Here is a 24715-nt window from a genome sequence, read left to right as displayed (position 1 = left end):
AATAGTCGCTTGTGGGTTTTGTTTCACATTTCCATAAAACTAGTTGCTACTTTCAGAAAGGTGTGATAAAATGCTATAAGCCCTATTCACAATAGTACTCTACTGCACAGGAATTGTCTGAAAGCAGACTATATCAGAAATAACTCAATTAAACCACTTTCCCAATGAGAAACTGTGCAAGAAAACCATTTCCTTATCAAGCCTCTCAAATGAAACAATGCGTCAGAGGAGTAACTCTACTTTCTTTCATGAATCAACCTGAAATCGAAGTGGGTTTTGCTGAAATGTTGTGAATAAATAATATATGACATGTTGGGGTAGCTTTTTGAATCACCTCAGTTTGGAAAAAGAAAGATTAGTTCTGATCAGAACAAAAGTTCTTACTACCATCTTTAAATATTTTCAACTAAAAAATAAATCATAGCGGTTATTGCAAATGCATTTTTTTTCTAAAACACTAATACATTTCTTTGATTTCCATTAAACTGTACAATCCTGGAAAATCTTTGTCCAATCCAGTGCTGGTTCCTCTAAATGATTGGATCATAATCTATCCATCAAACCGCTCCTCTGAGCTTCTCTCACCCCACTTCACAAAACACCCTTTTTGTTCAAAATGCTTCTTCTCTGCCTTCTAGGGTGGAGCTATTGAACAACAAGAGAAGCTAGCTGAACTGCCCATCTGTGTTAATTTCTGATTCAACAGAGGCAATAACAGCCTGAATGAGCATAAAGCAAGATCAAAACTTAAGATAACGGTTTAATTTTATTAAAATACTTTCTTTTAAGATTATAGATTGTATAAAATGTATACTGTAATAATTTAAGCTGCGTGTTTATAGTTTGTTTTTGCGCCTTCAGTCCATTCAAATTAATCTATTTCTTCTTGAATGTCTTTCCACTATCATGTGATTAATTTGTCAACATTTATAAATGTTGTAAGCTATTGTATTTAGCAGAAAATCTTTTTAATTAAATGTATTGATTAAATGTAAACAGAGCGAATAAGATAAACATATTTGCTCTGTTTACGTAGTTTAACGACACCTAGTGGTTACTTACTGGTACTACTGCCTTGACAATGACGCTGCCAATGGATAAGGATAATTTATTAGCATTTAATACAGCTGTGTAATGACGTATAAATGATTAATATTAAAAAATAGTCTGATCGAATGTTTAACATACAACACATGACATATTTTGGCATACAAACAACCAATTTGTAACCAAAGACTAGGCTATGTAAAATGTGAATGAACTTTTATTAGTAACTTTGGTAAGTTTCAGATTTCAATTCATTAAATAACATCGATGGAGGTGGGGGGGCCCAAAAAAATGCAGCCTGCCTAGTGTAGTCCATTTATTTAATCCTGCTCTGTGTGTGTGTGTGTGTGTGTGTGTGTGTGTGTGTGTGTGTGTGTGTGTGTGTGTGTGTGTGTGTGTGTGTGCGTGCGTATGTGCGTGCGTGTGTGCGCGCTCGTTGCCAGACTCTGAACCTGGTTTTTCACTGCCAATTTGACCTCTTATTCAGATTGACTTGGAGCATTTTCTCGTACAATAACTAAAATAAAAGTGAAACTGACTGACAGATTCCAATCAAAGCACTCAAAAACATTTTCATTGGTTGTTGGTCTCTGAGCATGTCAATCAAAATCAGCCATTTCCCCAAATCTGCAGTTTGTTTTTGTTTGTCTTCACATTTGTTTCTTAGTTCATGTCAACAAGGTTAGAAGCAAAGAAAACAGTGATTTTGTTTTCCTCCACTTCTTCTAAAACTGTCACTCTGCCCACAAACGACAGAGGAGAAGAGGTGCAGAGGATAAGCGTGTGTGTAAAAAATATTTAAACACTGTTGTATGGAAGGTTTGTAAACAAAGAGGGCTTTCTTTTCCCGCCACATGCCTCTAAGCCTCTGCACAGAATAGCACAATAGGCCTTTGGCAGAAAAACTCAGTGTTCAACAGTCATGAGACTCTGATAGCAGGACTTCATCCTCTACCTGAAACTTAGCTTAGATGTTTGCATTACGCATGCAAATTATCAGGATAATCTTTTAAAAAGTAACTTTTTACAGGCTAATTTTAGGTAGACTTGACCAACTCATATTAAGAGTTTAGTGGATTTGTATTTAAAATAAACATATTAGAGGTCTGTTGGGGTGCAGGCAGCTCTGACCGAGACAGGAAGAGACTGAACAAGCTAGTTCACAAAGCTAGCTCGGTTCTGAGCAAGCCCCCACAATGCGGCTCAAAAACTGAAGCAATCCCGGAAGTTCCAAAAATTGCAGTTCCACCCTCATCCGCTGGGGGCTGGTGTCAGAAGCGAGCAAATCCTCATTGACTCCCATGTTAAAAATACCAATTTCACAGCAGAAATAAACATGTTTACAGCCTGGTTCCAAAACATGTTTTTTGTTTAAATTATCTATTTACATTCATGACAACTCTGAGGGGGTGAATTTTTTCTCACTCTTCTGTTTAAGTGTATTAAAAGCCTAAAATTATGTATAATTAATGAGCATCCGACCCACGTGACCACAGAGCTAGCTCCGTGGAAAGGCCTCAGTGGAGCCTCGGTCTGGCCTGGAAACTGTTCCGGGATTTTGAGTCTCTGTGTTTGTGTATTCTGTTTTTTGGATATTTTTAGTGCAATTGTTGGACAAAATGACTTGCTGTGGCATTAATTGCACTAATAGAGCATCCAATGAGTCTCCACTTCATTTTTTTTCAGTAAGTAAAATTATATTTATGTATTTTAGGTCACTGCCGAGCTGAGCTTAGATTTTAACATGGACTGTTTAACCATGAAATTTAAATGTAATAGGGTAAACCCCAGTGCATTTAACATAATGCTGCACTTTAGAAAATGGGTTGAAATATAACATGTTGGTGGAGCTGGGTTCCGACTATCGGCTTGTGGAGCTCTCGGGAGACCGATGTTTTCCACCCTTATCTCCTTTCCGCAGCTCGGTGCATCTCTGATCGCGGCTTCTGTGTGTTGCACGGGCTGTCGGCTTGTGGAGCTCAGGGATGGCAACCTTTCCACCCGGTTCTCCCCAGCGGCAGCTCTGCACATCTCAGATCGCAGCGGCGCTTGTCTGCTGTGCGGCTGCCGGCTTCTGGAGCTCTCGGCGACCTCTGTGTTCCACCCGGTTTTACCCAGCAGTCAGCCCGGCGTATCTCTGACTCAGAAGCTCTGGTGTTGTGCACAGTTAACTCCGGTTGTAGCTAGGTTGCTACCTCCGTTAGCTTAGCTCCCACCTCCGCATTAGCTTTGGGTTAGCTTCAGGTTAGCTTGTAGCTAGTTCGACCGGGTGTCGTCAGTTGATCCCAGCCTTATTGCCCCACCCTAAGCTCCACCTCTCTTCCCTTTTGTGGAATTGTCTGGGCTTGACGGAACCTGTGACATGGTCAAAATGGTGGTGGTGGCCACCTCCCATTTATCTTCGAAAACGTGTTATTGGAGCTCTGGAAACCCATTGTCCAATATTTATATGTCGATGGTTCTGAGCTGCCCACTGGATTCAGTTGAGGAGACGTGTGAAAGGAGGATGCTGGGGAAGATGACCTCCATCTTAAAAAGAACCCTCCCACCCACTGTGTTCAGCTGTGGAGACCATGGACAGCTCCTCCAGAGGAGGACTGAGACATCCCAGATGTAAAACAGTACACTACCGTAGGTCATTCATCCCCTCTGCAGTAAGGGTGTATAACTCCTCAGTTTAAGCTGTACTGTGGTTTCCTGTTACACAATACCATCAATACCATCATACTCCGTATGTGTTTGTAATACTGGATTTACACAGTATGTCTGTGTCCCTTACAGAATGCTGATAAGTGTTGGAACCCGATTTTACATTTTTTTGTGTGGTTTTTAGTGGGTTCCAATACTAGCTTACTGCCTTTGTGTATATCCATGTACCTTTGTTCAGTTTGGCGCATTTACATTGGCTTCCACTAACGTTCAGGGTGAGATTTGAAATTCTGCTTTTTGTGTTTAAGGCCTTAAATGGTCTTGCACCAACCTATTTATCGGATCTGCTTACACCTCACGTAAATGATAAATGATAAACGACCCACACTTGTATAGCACCTCTCAGAGTAAGGACTCCAAAGCACTTTACACTACAGAGTATCATTCATCCATTCACACACACAGTGAGTGCGTTTACATGCAGCCAGTAACCATTTTAAAACCCGAATATTCAAAATAACCCGGTTCCGCAGGTCCATGTAAACACCGCCAAAAACCCGGATATGCTCATAACCGGGTTTTTAAAAACCCGGTTACTACACCTGGGGTAACCCTTTTCTAACCCGAATGTTTGGTCGTGTAAACGCATACCGAGATATCCCCATCAAAGCGTGTGTTCTGCGCATGCTCTGTTCGCAAGGAGTCTTTGTCTTTTGAGTAGCGAGACGTCTTGTATGCGCCAGAACACTGGAAGTAAACAACAAGTTGGGAGCAACATGGCGAGTCGCGGCACAGCACCACACTTTTGGAGTGACGAGGAAACTAAAGCGCAAACAAACGCGGTCGCTATCTCTTCCGAACTGGGAAACATGTTGTTGTTTTCACGAATACCGGAACAAGAAGAACCGGAAATGACGCATATTGCGTCTGGACGTAGTCCATACATCCTGACGCTACCCCAACGTCCGCATTTAAATCGCGTTATGCAAGTTAGGGGTAACTCTTTCTATTTATGCTTGTAAACGGGTTATTCTGATCAACTCAGAAACCCGAATACCGACCTTAACCCGATCATAACCCGGATATTGGCTGCATGTAAACATAGTCACTCACACACTGATGGTGATGAGCTACGATGGGGCGCACTGAGAGAGGCGAGGCTGCCGAGCACTGGCGCCACCAGTCCCTCCGACCACCACCAGCAGGCAAGGTGGGTTAAGTGTCTTGCCCAAGAACACAACAGCAGAATTCTCTGTCCGGAGCCGGGATCGAACCTGCAACCTTCTGATTACTGGACAACCCGCTCGACCTGTTGAGCTACTGCTGCCCCAAAACAGAAGCCCCACGTACCAGTTCGCTCACTGAGGTCGGCTGACTGCTTGCTGCTCTGCACTCCGCTCATGAAATATAAACAAGGGGAGAGCGAGCCTTTGTGTATGTCGCCTCAGTGTTTTGGAACGCACTACCCCTTCCTATTAGGCAGTCTTCATCCATCGCTGTTTTTAAATCTCAGCTGAAGACTTACATGTACAAATTGGCTTTTGGACAATGACCCTTTTATTGTGTTTTACTGATTGTTCTTGTCTGTATTGTGATGTTGTTTTATGACTGTTTTGTGCAGCACTTTAATCGGCTCACATGTCGTTTTTGAAATGTGCTATAGAAATAAAGGTGACATGGTTTGTTATTATTTTTCTTCAAATTATTCCCTTAAGTGTTGGTGCTGCTGCAACAAGTGAATTTCCCCATTGTGGGATCAATAAATTCTATTCTATTCAATTCTAGTCTAGTCATTTCTATTCTAGTCAATTTTATTCTATTCTATTCTATTTGTCTATTCCAGTCTATTTTATTCTAATCTAGTTTATTATATTATATTATAATATATTACATTATATTACATTATATTACATTCAATTCAATTCATTGATCTTGATTGCTGATTGGCTGCACCTGGCGGTAAGGCATTTCCTGTTTTCAGTGTTGCACTAAGTGTAGCTGTTTGGTGTTTGGGGCTCGCTAAAACTGATTTAATTTCTCTGTACTATGATATCTCTGAGTTATTGTAGCGCATAAGCACACTAAAACACACATTTTCTGTTGTTCCACCTAGCTTTTAGGGAACCATTTGAGTTCGCACGCAGTTTATTTGGTGTTGAACAGTTTGCTCATCCAGTTAGCTTAGCCTCAGCACGGCTATGGCTACTTCAGTCTCTGCTTCTCCATCTCCTATCTCTTGCTCTCTGTGTCAGATGTTTAGTTACTCCTCTGCCTCCTTTAGCGATAATGGTACGTGTAATAAATGTAGTATTTTTGTAGCTTTGGAGGCGAGGGTGTCGGAATTGGAGTCCCGGCTCCGCGCTGTTGAAAAACCCGTAAACAGCCGTAGCTATTTAGCTAGCGCGGGGCTAACTAGCTCAGAACAAACCTTTAGCGATCCTCCAGCAGAACCCGAGCAGCCGGGACCTCAGGCCGGCTGGGTGATGGTACGCAGGAAGCATAGAACCCAGTCCGTGGGCCACCACCAACCCGTCCACGTTTCTAATAGATTTTCCCCGCTCAGTGACGCACCCACTGACAAGCCAACTCTGATCATTGGCAGCTCCATAGTCAGAAACGTGGCATTAGAGACTCCAGCAACCATAGTTAAATGTTTACCTGGGGCCAGAGTGGGCAACATTAAATCTTACCTGAAACTGCTGGCTAAGGATAAGCGTAAATACAGTAAGATTGTTATTCACGCTGGCGGTAACGACACCCGGTTACGCCAATCGGAGGTCACTAAAATTAATGTTGCTTTGGTGTGTAAGTTTGCCAAAACAATGTCGGACTCCGTAATTTTCTCTGGACCCCTGCCTGATTGGACCAGTGACGACATGTTTAGCCGCATGCTGTCCTTCAACCGCTGGTTGTCTAGGTGGTGTCCTGAAAACAACGTGGGCTACATTGATAATTGGAAAACTTTTGGGGAAAACCTGGTCTGATGCGGAGAGACGGCATCCATCCCTCTTTGGATGGAGCAGCTCTTCTTTCTAGGAACATGGCCAGTTTTATTAGTCCTCCATGACAACCCAGGGTCCAGACCAGGAAGCAGAGTCGTAGTTTAACCCACCCCTCTGCAGCTTCTGTACTGTTACCCACCCACTACCCCATAGAGACAGTGTCCTGCCCACGGCCAAAATCACACAGATTAAATATCAGGCTTAATAAAGCAAATCATGGAAATCTCATAAATATTAGAACAAATTCAACTGAGCAGAAAACTAGAAAAATTAAATGTGGGTTGTTGAACATAAGATCCATTTTTTCTAAGACTTTGTTAGTTAATGATTTGATTTGTGATAATCAGATCTCTTTGCTCTCTCTCTCACAGAATCCTGGCTGCAGCAAGAGGACTATGTTAGTTTAAACGAGTCGACTCCTTCAAATTATTTAAATCATCATATTGCTCGAAGTACAGGGCGAGGAGGAGGAGTAGCAACCATTTTTCATTCGGACTTATTAATCAGTCCCTTACCAATTAATAGCTACAGTTCGTTCGAACATCTTATTCTTAGTTTTCCTAATCCAGATTGCAAAACTGTAAAACCACCCTTGTTTGTAGTTTTACATCATCCACCAGGCCCTTACTCCGAGTTTTTGGATCAGATCTCTGATTTTTTATCTGATTTGGTGCTAAATACTGATAAGGTCATTGTAGTGGGGGATTTTAACATTCATGTGGACATTGAAAATGATAGCCTCAATGTAGCCATTAGTAATATCTTAGACTCAATTGGTTTTTCTCAAAGAATACATAGCTCCACCCACTCCTGCCATCATACATTGGACCTTGTGCTGACTTATGGCATAGAGTGTGAGGAAATAACAATCTTTCCACATAATCCAGTCCTCTCGGACCACTTTCTGATAACTTTTGAGTTTTTTTATAACTGAGTTCTCGAGACATGAAAGTTAATGTCACTATGGTCGGTCTCTATCGGACAACGCAGTTGCATCTTTTAAATCAACTGTTCCATCTTTACTGTCCTCCGCATCTCAGAGGCATGTAGCAGAGGGCAATATTTTCAGTTCTAGCCCCTCACAAATTGATGCCTTAGTTCATAATGTTACTTCCTCTTTACGTGTGGCATTAGATGATGTTGCCCCCTTAAAAAGAAGGTAATTAGGGACAGGAAGTTGGCCCCCTGGTTTAATTCTCATTTACGAGTCTTAAAACAAAACTCTAGGAAATTGGAGAGAACATGGCGCTCTACGCACCAGGAGGAGGCCTGCCTACCCTGGAAAAATAGTCTTGTGCTTTATAAAAATAAGCTTCGACAAACTAGAACTGCTTATTTATCAGCATTAATTGAGGAGAATAAGCATAATCCTAAATTTCTTTTCAGTACAGTTGCTAAACTTACACAGAATCATAGCTCTGAGCCATCTATTCCCTTAGCCCTCAGCAGCAATGACTTCATGGGATTTTTTACAAGTAAAATTAATTCTATTAGAAACAAAATCTTTAGCATCCTCCCTAATGCGATTTCTTCTTCCTCAGTAAGTGAGGCAGCATCCGAGGTGACTGTAGAACCTCATCTGTGCTTGAACCGTTTTGATCCAGTTGAGCTTTCAGAGTTATCAAAAATATTAGCTTCATCTAAACCTTCAACTTGCATTTTGGATCCAATCCCAACCAAATACTTTAAAGAAGCATTTCCTTTGGTTACTGCCCCCATTCTAGATATAATCAATCTATCCTTAGTAATGGATATGTACCACAGGATTTTAAGGTTGCTGTAATCAAACCTTCACTTAAGAAACCTTCTCTGGATCCAGATGACCCAATGAATTATAGACCAATATCTAACCTTCCATTTTTATCCAAAGTCCTGGAGAAAATAGTGGCCATCCAAGTATGTGAGCATTTAAACACTAATGATCTGTTTGAGGAATTTCAGTCTGGTTTTAGAGAGTGTCACAGCATTGAAAATGCGTTAGTGAGAGTTACAAATGATATTCTCATTATTCTCATGGCCTCAGATAAGAATCTTGTGTCTGTTCTAGTCTTGTTAGATCTCAGTGCTGCCTTTGACACAGTTGATCACAATGTTCTTTTAGAAAGACTTGAACATGTTGTAGGGATCAAAGGAACAGCGCTAGGCTGGTTTAAATCCTACCTATTTGACAGATTTAATTTTGCAAATGTACATGACAAATCGTCTTCATACTCCAGGGTTACTTGTGGAGTACCACAGGGTTCCGTGTTTCGACCAATTCTTTTTACTATATATATGCTCCCAATTGGTAAAATCATTAGACAGCATGGGATAAACTTCCACTGTTATGCTGACGATACTCAGTTACATAGGCGTCATTTTAACCGGGGACGCTGGGGACATGTCCCCGGCAAAATTTGTGATTGGCAGCTGTGTCCCCCCACTTTCAAAAAAGCCTGCTGATGAGGATTTTTGTTTTACCAGCTCAGATCTTATACCAGGGGTCGGCAACCTGTTCCCATCAAAGAGCCATTATTACCCGTTTCCCACAGTAAAGAAAACACCGCAGCAGCCGTGGCGTTGTGGGCGGGGCCTACCCTCAGACAGCAGAGAGCTGCTCACAACCAGGTGACAGCAGCAGGTACCGGTCACTCGGAGGCACCAAGATGGCGGCTTGAACAGTCGTGTTTTCTCAGGAGCTCCGAAAGACCGCAGATTTTGTTAAGTAACTTTATTCTCATACCACTCGAAATATAACTATGGATACCCAAAAAATTATTAAGGATGCAAAGCTGCAATTTGTGCCATCAAATCCCAATGTTAAGACGTCTCCGCATGCTAAAGTCAGAGACCATGACTATGCTAACACTGAAGCTGCCAACGTGGGTTTAAACAAGCGAGAACGGGGAGCAGACTCTGCGCCACCAACTCCATCAAAACAACCGCCGGGTGAGAAAAGAACAAAATCTTTAGAGAAGGAAGATGATATCTCCAATAAAACTATTTTTGAAGCCATTCTGGGACTTGAGAAGAAATTTGAAGTGCAGCTGGAAGATATCAAGGAACAAAACAGACAAAGTGCAGCTATGGTTGCCAGCTTGGCTAAGTGTAACCCACATCAGAATTGTGGTTTGTGCTGCGGCATAAGGTTGGAGGTGTAATTTCCCTCTCCGCCACTAGGAGGCGAGTATGCCTTGAGATGACTTCCTGTTAGTCAGCATTTCCTGTTGTGAAAGCCGTTACTCACGAGGCAACCGCCAGATTAACTGAAAGATCCTGGTAAGAAAAGTTAAAATAAAAGTTAAATTTGCAATTTATCTTCACCAACTAGCTATTAACAGATGGCTATTTGTTAGGATCTGAATTCTGTGAAATACGGCCGTGGGAAGCTGCGTCAGCCAGGCGAGCTATCTCACCACGAGCTCCGGTAAGGGATGCTACATGAATGTTAGCACCATAAAGACATGTAGTTGACTGCTGTTAATATATTTCCTGTTTAAAAACCAGTCGGAGTTGTGATACTTATGTTTAAAGTACTGTAACATCACTGATGTGCAGATGTTTATTTTTAAGTGTTAAAGAATATATTAAAATGTGCCCAGCTAACCGCTAGTATTAAGCTACTGCTTAGCAATTTCTGTGTGTTCTACTATTACTGTGATTCATTTGAGTTTGTTAGCTTTCCAAAACGTTAAAGGAACAGTAATATTGTCATGTAGTGCTTAAAGGCACCCTTTTAGTTGTTGATTTAAAAGTTAATTCATTTGATAAAGATGCAAAAAGTTTATAAAATGGGATTATAAAATGTGAAGGATCTCATTACTCTGTTGGATGTATTAGTGTTTAAAGAAGTTGATATATTTTTCTGAGAAATAATTCAGTTGAAATATCTGAAAAGGAAGAACAGTTAAAAGCAAGCTGAAAAAAAAAGATAAATGTGGGAGAGTGAATCTTACAAATTTATTTATTCTTAAAAGGGTAAATATAAGGTATATTTTCTGTTGTGCTAAAACCTTGTGTGATGCAACTCAAGTTATTTCATGATGCTTGAGACATTGTGTAACTAAAGATGAGTGATGGAAGGAGCATAGATAAAATAGTAATGTATGCACTCTGCCCTGTGTGCATAGATTGGTTTTTTGACCAGGACCGGATCATTTGAGATCTGAACCTTGTGGGTTCAGTGGCGAGCCAGTTCCAAGAGAGTGACTGTAGACGGACCAGAGTACGGTGTGGCCAGCCGTGGGATCCATCTTCAGCGAACCCCAGGACTATCATTACATCCCTTGACACAGATAAGACTGACACTTTTAAAAAATCTACCCGGGTAGTGTTAGATCCACTGGACAGAAACGCACACACACAAACTAATTTCTCTTTCCAAAGAGAAGTGGACTGAGCAACAGGAGTGGAAGCTCTTTAATTGAAACTCTTTGGAGAATTTCCTCAAAGAGGGTTTTGGTTTTATTTTGAGTCCTTTAATGTGCGTTTGTGCACTGTAGGAAGCCGGCTTAGACAGGCAGGGTTTGTAAACTTTACACCTTTTCAATACAGTTTCTATTTAAATCATATATTATCTGTCATTGTGTGGTTCCTTCTCTGCTGATCCTTTCAAGGCTCCATAATCTTACCTAGAACTTTTGATACTGGTCCAGAGTTGTCAAGACAATAGTTCAATACCTATTTCATATTATTTAATTGTAATACCCGTTACATAAGGCTGTGGAGTTTAATGCCGCAGAGATAGTTGACTGCAAACTGAAAGTTGTTAATCTGTCAAATGCAAATGAACAGCTGCTTAAAGAAAACGAAGACTTAAAAAGAAGAGTGAGAGAACAAGAGCGCTACCGAATGAGGTGGTGCTTAAAGCTAAAAGGGGTGAAGGAAGACAAAGACGAAAACATTAGAGTGAAGGTTTTGCAAACGCTTGGGAAGATTGCCCCTGACTTGAACTTAGAAGAGGCCGTTGATGTGGTTCATCGCTTAGGAAAACGAGTTGATGGCAGAAACAGAAACATCATTATTTTATTCACACAAAGGCGAATTAAAGAAGAACTGTGGAGGCGCACAAAGGATTCTTCAATCTGCAAACAAGAACGCATCAGCTTCGCAGAGATGTTTCCGCAGGAGGACATACAAGATCGACAGCGCCTATGGCCTCTGGTGGAGAAGGCAAGACGTGCGGGTAAACGAGCCTACTTTCGTGGTCCACATGCCTTCATTGATGGACGCAAAGTTGAGGACACACAGGAGAACTAAAAATGACAACTGAAATAGTGGAAACTTGTTAGCGGTCTGAGGAGCTCAGCATTTAGTATTTTTTCTTCTTTCTCATCTTTTTCACGTGGTGAGCGATATTCTATCTATAGTTCATGTTGAATGTTAACATTTGTTTTGGTTCTTTAAATGTTAGGGGTTTAAGAGAATCTGTTAAAAGAAAAGCCTTATTTTTGTACTGCAAAGGTAAAAAATCAAACTGCATATTCCTACAAGAGACTCATTCATCTGATAGTGATGTATCTTTTTGGTCAAACCAATGGGGCAGCAAAATCTTGTTTAGCCATGGCTCAACAAGGTCGGAGGGTGTAGCAATTTTATTCAATAACTTTCCTGGGGATCTTGTAATACAACGAACTGACTTGAATGGTCATTGGTTGATCGCTGTAATGAGAGTTGAAAGTTTGTTTTTCATTTTAGTCAATGTTTACGGATATAACAATGAAAGTCAGAATAAAAATATGTTAGAAGATATAACTTTAAATATTTCCGAACTTAAAGATCGATACCTTACGGAATATATTTTAATGGGTGGTGATTGGAATATGACCCCTGATGAATGGACTGATAGATGGCCCTCAAGGACAGGTAGACCACAAAGAAATAACCTAATTATAGAATTTTTGATAAACAACAATTTGACAGATATTTGGAGAGTAAGAAATCCGGAAATGAAAAGTTTTTCCTGGTTTAAGCCAAATGGAACTTGTAAATCTAGAATAGACTATTGGCTAGGAAGTGGCAACATTCTTAACCACACTGTAAATGCTGTGATGTCAAATTCACCTCTTTCTGATCATTGCTTTATTGAACTATGCTTAAAATCGGAAATTAGACAATCAAATACAAGAACTTATTGGAAGTTCAATGCCAAACTTTTACAAAGTGAAGATTACTGCAACATAGTCAAAAAAAATTATAAAAGATATTATGGCTGACCGTTTAATTGTAGGATATATCAGTAAATGGGAATTCATTAAATTCAAGATTAGAGAATTTACTATTCAATTCAGTAAAAATATAAGTCGAAAGCAAAGAGAATATGAATGTAAATTATTCCAAGAAATTACTTATTACTGTAGTAAGGATGATCTAGATAGCCAAGAAAAGAGTAAACTTATGGAGTTGCAAACTAAATTAGATCAGCTCTACTTAAATAAAGCAGAAGGAGCTTTTGTGCGTTCACGTGCTAAATGGATAGAGGAGGGGGGAAAAAATTCCTCATATTTTTTTAATTTAGAAAAGAGCAGACAGAAAAGAAATCTTATATCTTCCCTGTTAATTGATGGTATTGAATGTGACGACCAAGGACGTAATTTTCACTTTAGAAGTGGGGGGGGACACGGGGGGGGGGGGGGTATCTTTACAGTATGCTCTAATGGGAAACAGGCTTCAACACAAACTGTTGTTTTCCGCTTGGTCCTAGAGCTCAACCAGTGTCAATTTAATATAGCGTAATATTGTTTTTGGATGGTAAAACGTGCAGGGGTCAAAACTTGACTTTGGAAAAAGTGGGGGGGACATGTCCCCCCTGTCCCCCCCCCCCCCCCCCCCCCCAAAATTACGTCCATGGTGACGACCCTAAAATCTTGGAAAACGAAACTTATACATTCTATTCTAATTTATACTCCTCACAGTTCTCTCAAGCAGACTGTGATGCCTTTTTTGATCAAATAGATAATCTGATCCCCAAAATTAATGAATCATTTAAGGAAATTTGTGAATCTGACCTTAAAATTGAAGAATTAGATGCATCGATTAAGAAAATGGCGCTTAATAAATCCCCTGGTCCAGATGGGCTTACAGTTAATTTCTTCCAATTTTTTTGGGAAGACTTAAGGGAAATCTTATTCAAAGCTATACTGGCCAGTATTGAAAAGGGAGAATTGATGCCTAGCATGAAACAAGGATTAATTACATTAATTCCTAAACCAACCAAAGATAAGCGACAATTGGATAACTTAAGGCCTATAACGTTACTAAATACAGATTATAAAATTTCTCTAGCTCAATTGCAACAAGGCTTAAACAAGGGGTTTCAAGTATAATTAGTGAGACACAATCAGGGTTTTTGAAAGACAGGAACATTCATAATAATATCAGATTGGTTTTAGACTTACTGGACTACAATTATCTAATTAGTGATGACAGTTTTATTCTTTTCTTGGACTTTTATAAAGCTTTCGATTCAGTAGAACATCCTTTTATTATAGAAACACTAACTCGATTTGGATTTGGGAATAAATTTAGGAAGATAATAGATATACTATATAATGATATAAATAGCTCTGTGTCGTTAGGCCATAGCACTGGTAAAAGATTTAGCATTAAAAGAGGAATTAGACAAGGATGTGGAAGCTCTCCGCTGTTATTCATAATGGTTGTGGAGATGCTCGCAATTTTAATTAAAAATAGCAATGTGGCCGGAATTGAGATTATAGATAATTCGTTAATAATTAGTCAACTTGCAGATGACACTACTCTTTTCTTAAAAAATGAACATCAAATTCCCCTAGTAAAACAAATAATAACTACATTCTCAAAAGCTTCAGGCTTAAAATTAAATTTAAATAAATGTGAACTATTGGCGTTAAAGGAATGTCAGGCACAGTTTTTGTACGATATACAGGTGAAAAAGGAAGTAAAATATCTGGGCATCACAATTTCAAAAGATCACAAAGTGGTGGAAAAAGTAAATATTTCAGATAATGTTGACAAATGTAAGACAATCTTAAATAACTGGTTACAAAGAGACATCACAATTTTTGGAAGAATATTATTAACCAAAATGGATAGTTTATCTAGATTTATATATCCAGCTTACTCTTTATCAATATCAAATAAAATCATTAAAACAATTAATAGCTTAAATTTTAACTTTATTTGGAGAAATAAATGCCATTATATATCTAAAGATGATTTGGTTAAACCATACATTGAAGGTGGGGGAAACGCAATTGACTTTGATGTAATGAATGGTGTTTTGAAAGTGAAATGGTTAAAATCCTTCCTAAATAATCCACACTCCATCTGGTTTTCTATACCAAGTAAGGTCTTTAACAAACTGGGAGGTATCGATTTTCTTCTAAAATGTGACTTTGAAATTACTAGGCTACCTATTAAACTCTCTGCATTTCATAAACAGGTCCTTCTTTATTGGAAAATGTTATTTAAACATAACTTCACTCCACATAATAGCCCAATTTGGAACAATAGATATATCCTAATGAACAGAAAATCTATTTTTATCCAAGATTGGCTTTCCAAAGGTGTTTGGGCAATTGCCCATTTTGTAGATAATGAAGGACATGTTCTAGAACATCAAGATTTTTGTCAAAAGTGTAATATCCAATGTTCTAAAAATAAATTTAATCGGGTTATAAGATCAATTCCACTGTCACTCAAAAACATAGTTGTAAATGATATAATATATTCTGGCATCTCCCCCAGGTTAAGACAATTATTTATAGAAGATATTCAATTTTGTGATGATAAATGCAATAATAAGTTTCTAAGATCTTCATTAAGGAATCTCTTCTATCCAAACTTACTTAGACGTAAAAGATTTCCAAAGGGAAGAAATTGAAAAAATAAGAAGTGATTATATCACCTTCCCTATCGCTCCTAAAGGGAAAGAAGTCCAATTTAAAATTTTGAATAAAATTTACCCAACCAATAGACTCCTTGGGGATAGATTCAATATAGAAGCTGGTAATTGTGTATTTTGTGAAACAGAAGAGGAGGACTTAGACCATCTATTTTTTTTGTGCAATTTTATACAAATATTTTGGTTAGATTTTCATGCCTGGCTTTGTTCTAGTGGGATTCAAATTTCCCCATTTACCTTAAATATGATAATGTTTGGAGTGTTTTTGAAAGAAAAGAAAGTTAGTTATGGTGTTAATGTGTTGTTAATTTTGTGTAAACAGTTTATACATAAATGTCGATTTTTTTAAGACCAAACCAACACTAGCCTATTGGAGAAATGACTTAAAATTATTAGTTAAATCTTTGAATTTAGTTAAAAAGAAAAAGGCTGGTTTGTTTATTTCCTTTGTAGGTGATTTTGAGTTAGTAAGTTAATAATCTATTAATTAGATGACCCCAGCTTTAGATGTTCTTTTTCTATTGTTTTCTTTTTCATATACGTGAAAATGTTGAATATGCATGTAATGATTATCTTTTGAATATATAGTGTAAGGTGCATTTTGTTTGTATGTTACCTTTTCTAATTAAAAAAAAAAAAAAAAAGGTACCGGTCGCTCGCATGGACATCGCACCCGTGCGGGATTCAACACCCACACTTTTCCAGCTGTTTTGCTCACCTCCACACCAGTCTGGTTTCTTTATGTCGCACTCACTCTGTTTGCCTCATCTCCTTCTTCACCTCCCACTTCTGACAGCCAATGTCGGGTTTCCAGGAGAGCAGGAGAGGGAGGGACGGAAGAGCTCGACTGAATTCATCATTTTACATCTTGACATTAGCTGTACAAAGTCTGAGTTTGATAAAGTGAAGAACAACAATTTGCAGAGGTTTATAATAGGTGTGGCGCCAGGTTTTCATTTTTGGGTGGGCCACGGTAATTTTGGACGGACCTTAATAATCAGTGACTTAAGTGAAGCAGGCAAGTCGCGCTAGAAAATTTCGTTTAAAAATACGTCATGAATGTGTTTCCCCGTCATTTTTATTTCTAAAATATGAAGTAAAAACTCCCAATTTAATTTTCATTCATTTGTCATTAATATGTAGTCTACACCCGTGCGTTAAGTGGACCATCTTCCAGTAAAAGCAAAGCATCCAGCCCACCTCTCCAAATGCGTAAAATGTGCACCACAGCCGTTAGGCGCGCCGCGCGCTCCGTCAGCTACGTCAGCCCAGACAAGAGCAGAGCAACTAGAGACAGAATAGAGGATAATTCTGTCTGGATGTGGATGGAGATTACATTTTACAGCAGCCTGATCATCATTTAAATAAAACCATCACCTGTCTTCTAGTCCATCAGCATTATTTTAATTGGTGTGTGTGTGTGTGTGTGTGTGTGTGTGTGTGTGTGTGTGTGTGTGTGTGTGTGTGTGTGTGTGTGTGTGTGTGTGTGTGTGTGTGTGTGTGTGTGTGTGTGTGTGTGTGTGTGTGTGTGTGTGTGTGTGTTTCCACTTCCAACACTGGTCTAACCAACCAGACCAGCGTGTCCAGTAACATATTAATGTTACAATTAAATAGTTTCACTTCATGTAGGCTAGGAACATTTCACCTGCCGTGGCCCGACCGCTTCTGCTCCACATAAACTTTGTGCATAATCAAATGTCTCTACAGGAGCTTTCTGAGCTGCTATTCTGTCTCAGACTGGATGCGTCATGCGTCTCCATATTAGAGACGGGAAAAAGCGCTGTTCAGCCAAAGTTTCATAATTTCATAAAAAGAACATTTTTCCAAGCTCATCCATGCGCATCAGTGTGCGTCGGGGTAATTCTTTCAAAACAGCCAGCATCCTTGAGTTTATCCATCAAAATACAGTCAAATGGAAATATCTGTAACCTGCCATTTAACTGTTTTGCCTTCCTGTGAAGATTGTTGCAAAGAGAAACAACTAAACTTGATTAACCCCAGAGCCATGCGCACTGCGCTGTACGTCGTGACTGTAAATGAGGGGAAATTATTTAATCTGATCCTTTTCTTTTCAACATGGTTTAATGTAGTTTCATTCAGTACAAACTTTAGTTACACCAATCTAATGAGACAGAGCCTGGATTTGTATTCTGAACAGTTTAATCATGTTTAAAACGGAGACATGCATGACGCGTCTAAAATTCGCACCTGCTCCGCTATTATGGAAATTAAACTAACAAGATGAATAACATCAAATTATTTTAGGCACAGACAACATCTCCCACACTTTTGAAAATCTTGCAACGCGCCTGGTCGCTCGTGTACAGTACGTCAAAGTTATCTTTCATAAGAAGATAATCAATAAAACGGTTTATATAAAGTGGATCCAGAAGTTGTAGCCCGTCTCTGCCTACAATATTTTGATATTTTTCACACTGTTGGTGGTTTTACTGAGCAGGTGCCACTTTTGTCATACGTTTCTTTTAAAAACATGTTTAGACTGTTCAGAATACAAATCCAGGCTCTCAGAACCAGAGCGCATGTGAGAAGGTTCCTCCCACTGAAGCGAGTGTTTTCCAAACCCGGTCTCTCAGAGAGACTTGTCACTTAGAAAGTGTTCCCTGATTATGAAACTTTGGCTGAATAGTGCTTGTTCCTGTCTCCAATGTGGCGACGCATCCAGGAACCTGTCTGAGGAGAATGCCAGAATCTGACATCCTCCAGGTCAGGAAGCGCCTATGATTACGCACAAGCGTGACGCGTCAACCCGGTCTCACAGTAAGACCGGGTCGGAACTGTTCAGGTTTAGGCAGATAATCTTTACATTTAGAATTAGCATACAGATGTAAAATTAATGCAGTAAAATATAAAGCTTTTTTATTTAAATATCAATTCATTATTTTAAGAGCACAGAGAGCCGCATCAGATGGATGGAAGAGCCGCATGCGGCTACAGAGCCGCCGACCCCTGTGCTAGCCTATATTGTCCCCAACAATTTTTAAACCCCACTCAAGTGTATGGTTAGTGTCCCCAGCAATTCTGAAAACAAACTGACGCCCTTGCTCAGTTATATTTATCCATTTACCCTGATGAACCTAATCGGTTAGGTAGATTACAGGCTTGTCTTGAGGACATAAAAAATTGGATGACCCTAAACTTCTTGCTTTTAAATCAAGACAAGACGGAAGTTCTCATCTTTGGACCAGAAATCCAGAAAAGGAAATTGCTTAGTCAATCACCTGACCTGAATGGCATTACATTAATCTCCGAGAACAAAGTAAGGAACCTTGGTGTTATCTTTGACCAGGACATGTCATTCAAATCCCAGGTTAAACAGGTTTGCAAGATTTCCTTTTTCCACGTTCGGAATGTTTCTAAGATTAGAAGCATCCTTTCCAGGAGTGATGCTGAAAAACTAGTTCATGCATTTATTACATCAAGACTGGATTACTGTAATTCATTACTCTCAGGAAGTCCACAGAATGTAGTTAAAAGTCTTCAGCTTGTCCAAAATGCTGCAGCTAGAGTTCTGATGAGAATTAAAAAGAGAGATCATATCTCTCCTGTCTTAGCTTCCCTACATTGGCTACCTGTTAAATTCAGAATAGATTTTAACCCTTTGATGCATGAATTATGAAATCTTCAACCATGATTTTTTTACAATTTTTTTCATTCGTCTTTAGGTGTGAATGAAACAAATTTCAACAAATATTTTTTGTAAAATTTTATAATTTACAAATAATTTATTACATGTCCACCTCAGTGGACAGTGTGCATTCTGAGCATGAAATGTGTTGGCTTGGCTTACTGAAGTACAAATGGCGGGGCTCACATGCAATAAAGTCTTCAACAGCTGTGCTTAATAGCAAAAACAAATAAATAACTATTTTGAGTACCTGTCCACTGTAGTGACCATTATGCATCAAAGGGTTAAGATCCTTCTTCTCACATATAAAGCTCTTAATAATCAAGCTCCATCATACATCAGTGATCTGATTGTTCCATACATTCCTAACCGAGCACTTCGCTCTCGGACTGCAGGTTTACTGGTGGTTCCCAGAATATCTAAAATTAGGATGGGAGGCAGATCTTTTAGTTATCAGGCTCCTCTCCTGTGGAACCAGCTCCCAGCTTTAGTCCGTGAGGCAGACACTTTGTCTACTTTTAAGACTAGGCTTAAAACATTTTTATTTGATAGGGCCTATGGTTAAAATCTGATGTTAGCCTAGATCTGGACAAGTGGGGGAGTAGAGGGAGGTGGAGTGTACAGTCGGTAAAGACGGCTCTCCCTTGCCCTGCCTCCAACATGCCTCCATCTAAAAAGGATAGGTTATCCAGAGTCATCTCTGTAGTTATGCTGCTATAGGCTTAGACTGCTGGAGGATACACTGACCACTTTTCACACTCTACTACTTTCTTCTACAATCTGCTCTTTAACTGTATTATTTCCTGCTATTTCAGCTGTTAACTTTATTTTCTCTCTAAGTGTTTTTCTCCACAGAAGAAGCTACAATGATGTTCTGCTGAGCTGTGGTGGCCTCATGGAGGGGGCTATCGTCTAGCACACTGCTGCTAACCACTTAAACATTATCCCTCTCCTGATAATAACTTTTTGCTTTCCTTGACGTTGGATGTGCTACTACTAGTTTATCCGTTTAATTATAGATCCACTAGGATAAATACAATAAAGTTTATCTCGCACCAAATAGAATATTTACTAAGAAATTACAATATAACTATAGACACATTACTTTGTCTTTGTCTGTCTTTGTGTGTGTGTGCGTGCGTGCGTGCGTGCGTGCGTGCGTGTGTGTGTGTGTGTGTGTGTGTGTGTGTGTGTGTGTGTGTGTGTGTGCTCTGTCTTCTCGATCCCCAGTGAGTCGTGGAGGATGGCTGCTTATACTGAGCCAGGAGCCTCTGGAGGTTTCTTCCTGTTAAAAGGGAGTTTTCCTCTCCACTGTCGCTAAATGCTAGCTTAGTATGAGGATTGCTGTACAGTCCCTGACACTAGTCAGTGACTTGATGTAATTTGCTGGGTTCCTTTTATAGGAAACATTATTTCTGATTGGCTTAATGAACTGACCTGATTTGGAATGTTTATTATGTGAAGTACCTTGAGACGACTCGTCGTGATTTGGCGCTTTATAAATAAAATTGAATTGAATTTAATGATATTACATTTTATCATATTATATTATATTATATTATATTATATTATATTATATTATATTATAATCTAGTCTATTCTATTCCATCCTAGTGAATTTCAGAACAAATAAAATGGACTTCCTTTAAGGCAGGTTAAACTGACTTTATTGTGAAAGCTTCCTGTTTCCCACTCAGATGTTACCACAGGAAACAGCCAATTAAAGCCGATAGCGATGATGTAAGCAACATTTTTCTATCAGGACAACATACGGACTTTGCACGACTTCCTGTTTCCTAGAAGACTTTTATAAACTCTGTTGAGAAATAACTTTTAAAAAATTGACTTTGCAAGCGAGTCATGGGAATTATGTCTACATATGATTCTGCATATATAAAAGTAATCATAAAAAACGCCTTAAAATTAAGGATTTTCATTCCACCACACCAGAAAACCTTCCAAATGTAAAAAACATCTTACACAGAAGACGAAACAGTTGTTTAACTGGACCTCGTTTTAAAAATGCATGGTTTTCAATTACAAAATCCTGTAGTTTGTGTTCTTTAGCAACGGGACTGCCAAAGCCTCCAACCTGCTCTGGGCCCAGCTGGGCTCAATGGACAAAAGCCCGACCACCAGGTGCTTGCATGTGGGCCTAAACCTTTTGTAGCGTTTAGAAACATAAACAGCTATAATTTCATGTTTTATTATATCTTCAAAAGGCTATAGTAACTTATGGGATTTGAGTTTAATGTACAGGAACTCCTCTGCATGATCTGCTGCAGAACCAAACACGGAATCAAATAACAGAACAACTGTATTCATCATATTACTGTACATCAAACACAACCCCACACTTAGATGAATTATTTTCAAGTTTTAACCAACAAGAAGCTTTTAACTGAGTTGAATATTTTGCTGACACGTACAGTATCTATTTTTAGAGAATACAGATGGCTCTGCCTTGCTCTGCCTCCAACATGCCTCCATCCTGTTGAATTAATTATAGATTCACCAAGATAAATACAATAAAGTTCATATCTTACTAAACAGAATATTTACTAAGAAATCACAATGTAGCCATAGAAACACTACTTGGTATATATGTTGTGTGGATGTGTGTGTGGGTGGATTGGGTTGGTGGTGTGTGCGCTTGTGTGTGTGCGTGTGTGCGTGTGTGTGTGTGTGTGTGTGTGTGTGTGTGTGTGTGTGTGTGTGTGTGTGTGTGTGTGTGTGTGTGTGTGTGTGTGTGTGCGCGCTTGCGTGCGTGCGTGTGTGTGCTCTGTCTTCTTGATCCCTAGTGAGTCGTGGAGGATGGCTGCTTATGCTGAGCCAGGATCCTCTGGAGGTTTCTTCCTGTCAAAAGGGAGTTTTCCTCTCCACTGTCGCCAAATGCTTGCTTAGTATGAGGATTGCTGTAAAGACTCTGACACAAGTCAGTGACTCGATGCAACCTGCTGGGTTCCTTATATAGGAAACTTTTTACTGATTGGCTTAATGAACTGACCTGTACTGGAATGTTTATTATGTGAAGTGCCTTGAGACGACTCTTGCCGTGATTTGGCGCTTTATAAATAAACTTGAATTGAAAGCTCTTGCTCACTTTTCTCTGAATCAAATGTTTTCTATTTTCACAGGTTGAATATTTAGAGTTGCATCATTTTCTCTCATTCTCTTACCCGCAAAGAGCCAAATTTGAAGCACAACAGCACTGAGGAACAACAAAGAGAATGGTTATGTAATGACCATTTTGTGGCAACCTGAGATTAAGCAAGAGTTCTTGTATCATCATCACCAACTGTGTAAACGGAGGTTAAACGTGTAACTGGGCTTAAAAGAAACAAAGCAGGAGTCCATCTCAGTTAATAAACACAAAATGAGACGATCAGTCGTCCAACCTGACTTCTGGCTACCAGGAGGACGTAGGAGACAAGGTACCGGCAGGGTCAACATTTGTCACTTTCAGTTTAAATATATCATTAATTTGATTAGAATATAAAAATCATTTCCACTAAATGCTGTGCGAGTCCTTTTTCTTATGTAGTTTATACATAGTGTCCAGCCGGTATAACTGATGGTTAATGGTTCATAGTGAGATTTGACTCTGACCTGCTGAGTAGGGCTCCTGCTGCTCCAAAAACATGAACTCCTTCCTTTCGTACTTGGCTCGGATCCACTGGTCCCGCAGGAGTCTGTAGGACGGAGGGTTATCCTGGTTTAATGTTTACTTCACACTTCAGCTGATTATCTCAAAACATCTAATTAAGACTTTTCTTGCCCTACGTATTAAACCATAACCATCATCATTTAGTCACTACTGTCCTCATCTGACTGCTGATGTTCTGATTCTTTAGTATTAATTATAGGAATTAATTTATTTTCCAGTATATTAGTGGGTTTTCTGTGGGCACTCTGGTTTCGTGCCACAATTAATTTAGCTTTATTTTGTGAAACGAGTGTGATTAATAGCTGTCCTGTTTATCAGATTGTAACACCTATGCTGTGTCACGAACAGAACTCAGAAGACCCGTAATGACGCCAAACACAGTAAAGTTCCTTAAAAGTCTTTATTTGGATGAGGAGTTACCCGAGGAGGGCGAGGCAGGAGACAGAGTCGGAGGGCAGGCGTGAGTCAAAACCAGATCGGCACAAGCAGGTAAAGGGAGCAGGCTAGAGACGTGGTAGAAGACAGGCGAGGGTCGTGATGGCAGGCAGAGTACAAGGCAGGGGTCAGGAGCGAAAAACGAGGTCCGGAGGCTGAGATGAGGCAGGGTGGATGGCTGGACGATTTACTTGCAAAGGCTTTCAATAATCCGGCAGTGAACTGGTGGCTGGCTGGTGAATTAATAGCAGGGGAAGCAGGTGTGTGTGATGAGCTGAGGAGTCAGGAGCAGGTGAAGTGGATGAAGCTGATGACAGGAACAGGTGAGATGAATGGAGTAGAAGAGGTGCTGACTGAGGTTGCTAGGGAAAACAGGGCTTGGCTGTAGCTTGATGAGGGGACCAGGTGTGCTGAATGAAGGCTGAAAGATGGGAGTTATGACATGCTGACTCACATTAACATCATGCAGGTCGACTCTAAGAGCCTTGCTTCAGTTGGTGTCTAACTACAGTTATCCGGTTGATGTTTTCCTGATTTGACTGGATAATTCTCATTAATGTGGAGTTTTTGCTAACAAAAAACATGATTTCATAGAGCCGTGTCAAGCTGATTTCCCTGGTTGAGGGTCGAAGTCTACTCACTAATCACTGATACAGCAGATGTTTTTCTACAAAAAAAAAACTTTAAATGGAGTACATTGTACATTATACAACCAAATGATTTGGGAAAACAAAATGGTCAGGTGTTTCAGTGAAGAACTGAATGAGTGCGTTTCCTGTGGAGAAATGTGACTGGCCAGCACAGAGTAGTAGCATTAACCCAACAGGACACCTTCAGGATGATTTAGAGCAGAGACTTCAGCCAGACCTTCTTGTCCACCGTTAGGAACATTCAGAACAAGCAGATCACTGTTGTGTGATGGAGCTTGATTATTAACCCTCTCAGGCTCAAAATAAGTTTTGATAAAAGGACGAACAACTAAGTCCTTCAGGGGTACTTCTGAGTTAAAAAATGCTCATGAAATATGTATGTGGAGTAACCAGGTAGGTAGGTTTTAACGTTGCAAATCTGCAACGCCTGCCTCCAGAGAGTTAAGAGCTTTATATGTGAGGAGGATCTTAAAATCTATTCTGAATTCAACAGGCAGGTAGCTTTTGACTATTTCTTCTGAAATGCATTAGTGAAACTAGACACTGATGGTGGACAAGGAGGTGATTTTTATGTAACTCATCTGCTTAGATGTAATTAAAGTTAGAAATTATGAAAACTTTGGAGCATGTCCTTTTAATTGAAAGATGAACTGTCAGCGCTAGCGCTAGCGGCATGCCTACCTCTGCCTCATGTTAAAAGTGTTACTGCCTGGAAGGCAGAGTTGCTCAACCGTGGTTTTCTAGCTAAAAGCGCCC

General features: G+C 39.7%; 1 protein-coding gene and 1 long non-coding RNA gene across 2 annotated transcripts in view; one reads left to right on the top strand and one right to left on the bottom strand.

Annotated features, from left to right (window-relative positions):
* The window catches only part of LOC107376464 (arf-GAP with dual PH domain-containing protein 1), a 40114-nt gene that overhangs the window by 9244 nt on the left and 6155 nt on the right, over positions 1-24715 (bottom strand). The window contains exon 4 of the mRNA XM_015945564.3: positions 22817-22899. Coding sequence (XP_015801050.3) covers positions 22817-22899 — 83 coding nt within the window. The remainder of the gene's footprint in view (positions 1-22816; positions 22900-24715) is intronic.
* On the top strand, positions 9835-11035 carry LOC139062180 (uncharacterized). Its single transcript, XR_011515762.1, has 3 exons — positions 9835-9956; positions 10034-10104; positions 10808-11035. It is a non-coding gene; the product is annotated as an uncharacterized lncRNA (long non-coding RNA).

The sequence above is a fragment of the Nothobranchius furzeri genome, chromosome 12, assembly GCF_043380555.1.
Source record: "Nothobranchius furzeri strain GRZ-AD chromosome 12, NfurGRZ-RIMD1, whole genome shotgun sequence".
Taxonomy (NCBI): Eukaryota; Metazoa; Chordata; class Actinopteri; order Cyprinodontiformes; family Nothobranchiidae; genus Nothobranchius; species Nothobranchius furzeri.
This window is presented reverse-complemented; position numbering and strand designations above follow the sequence as displayed.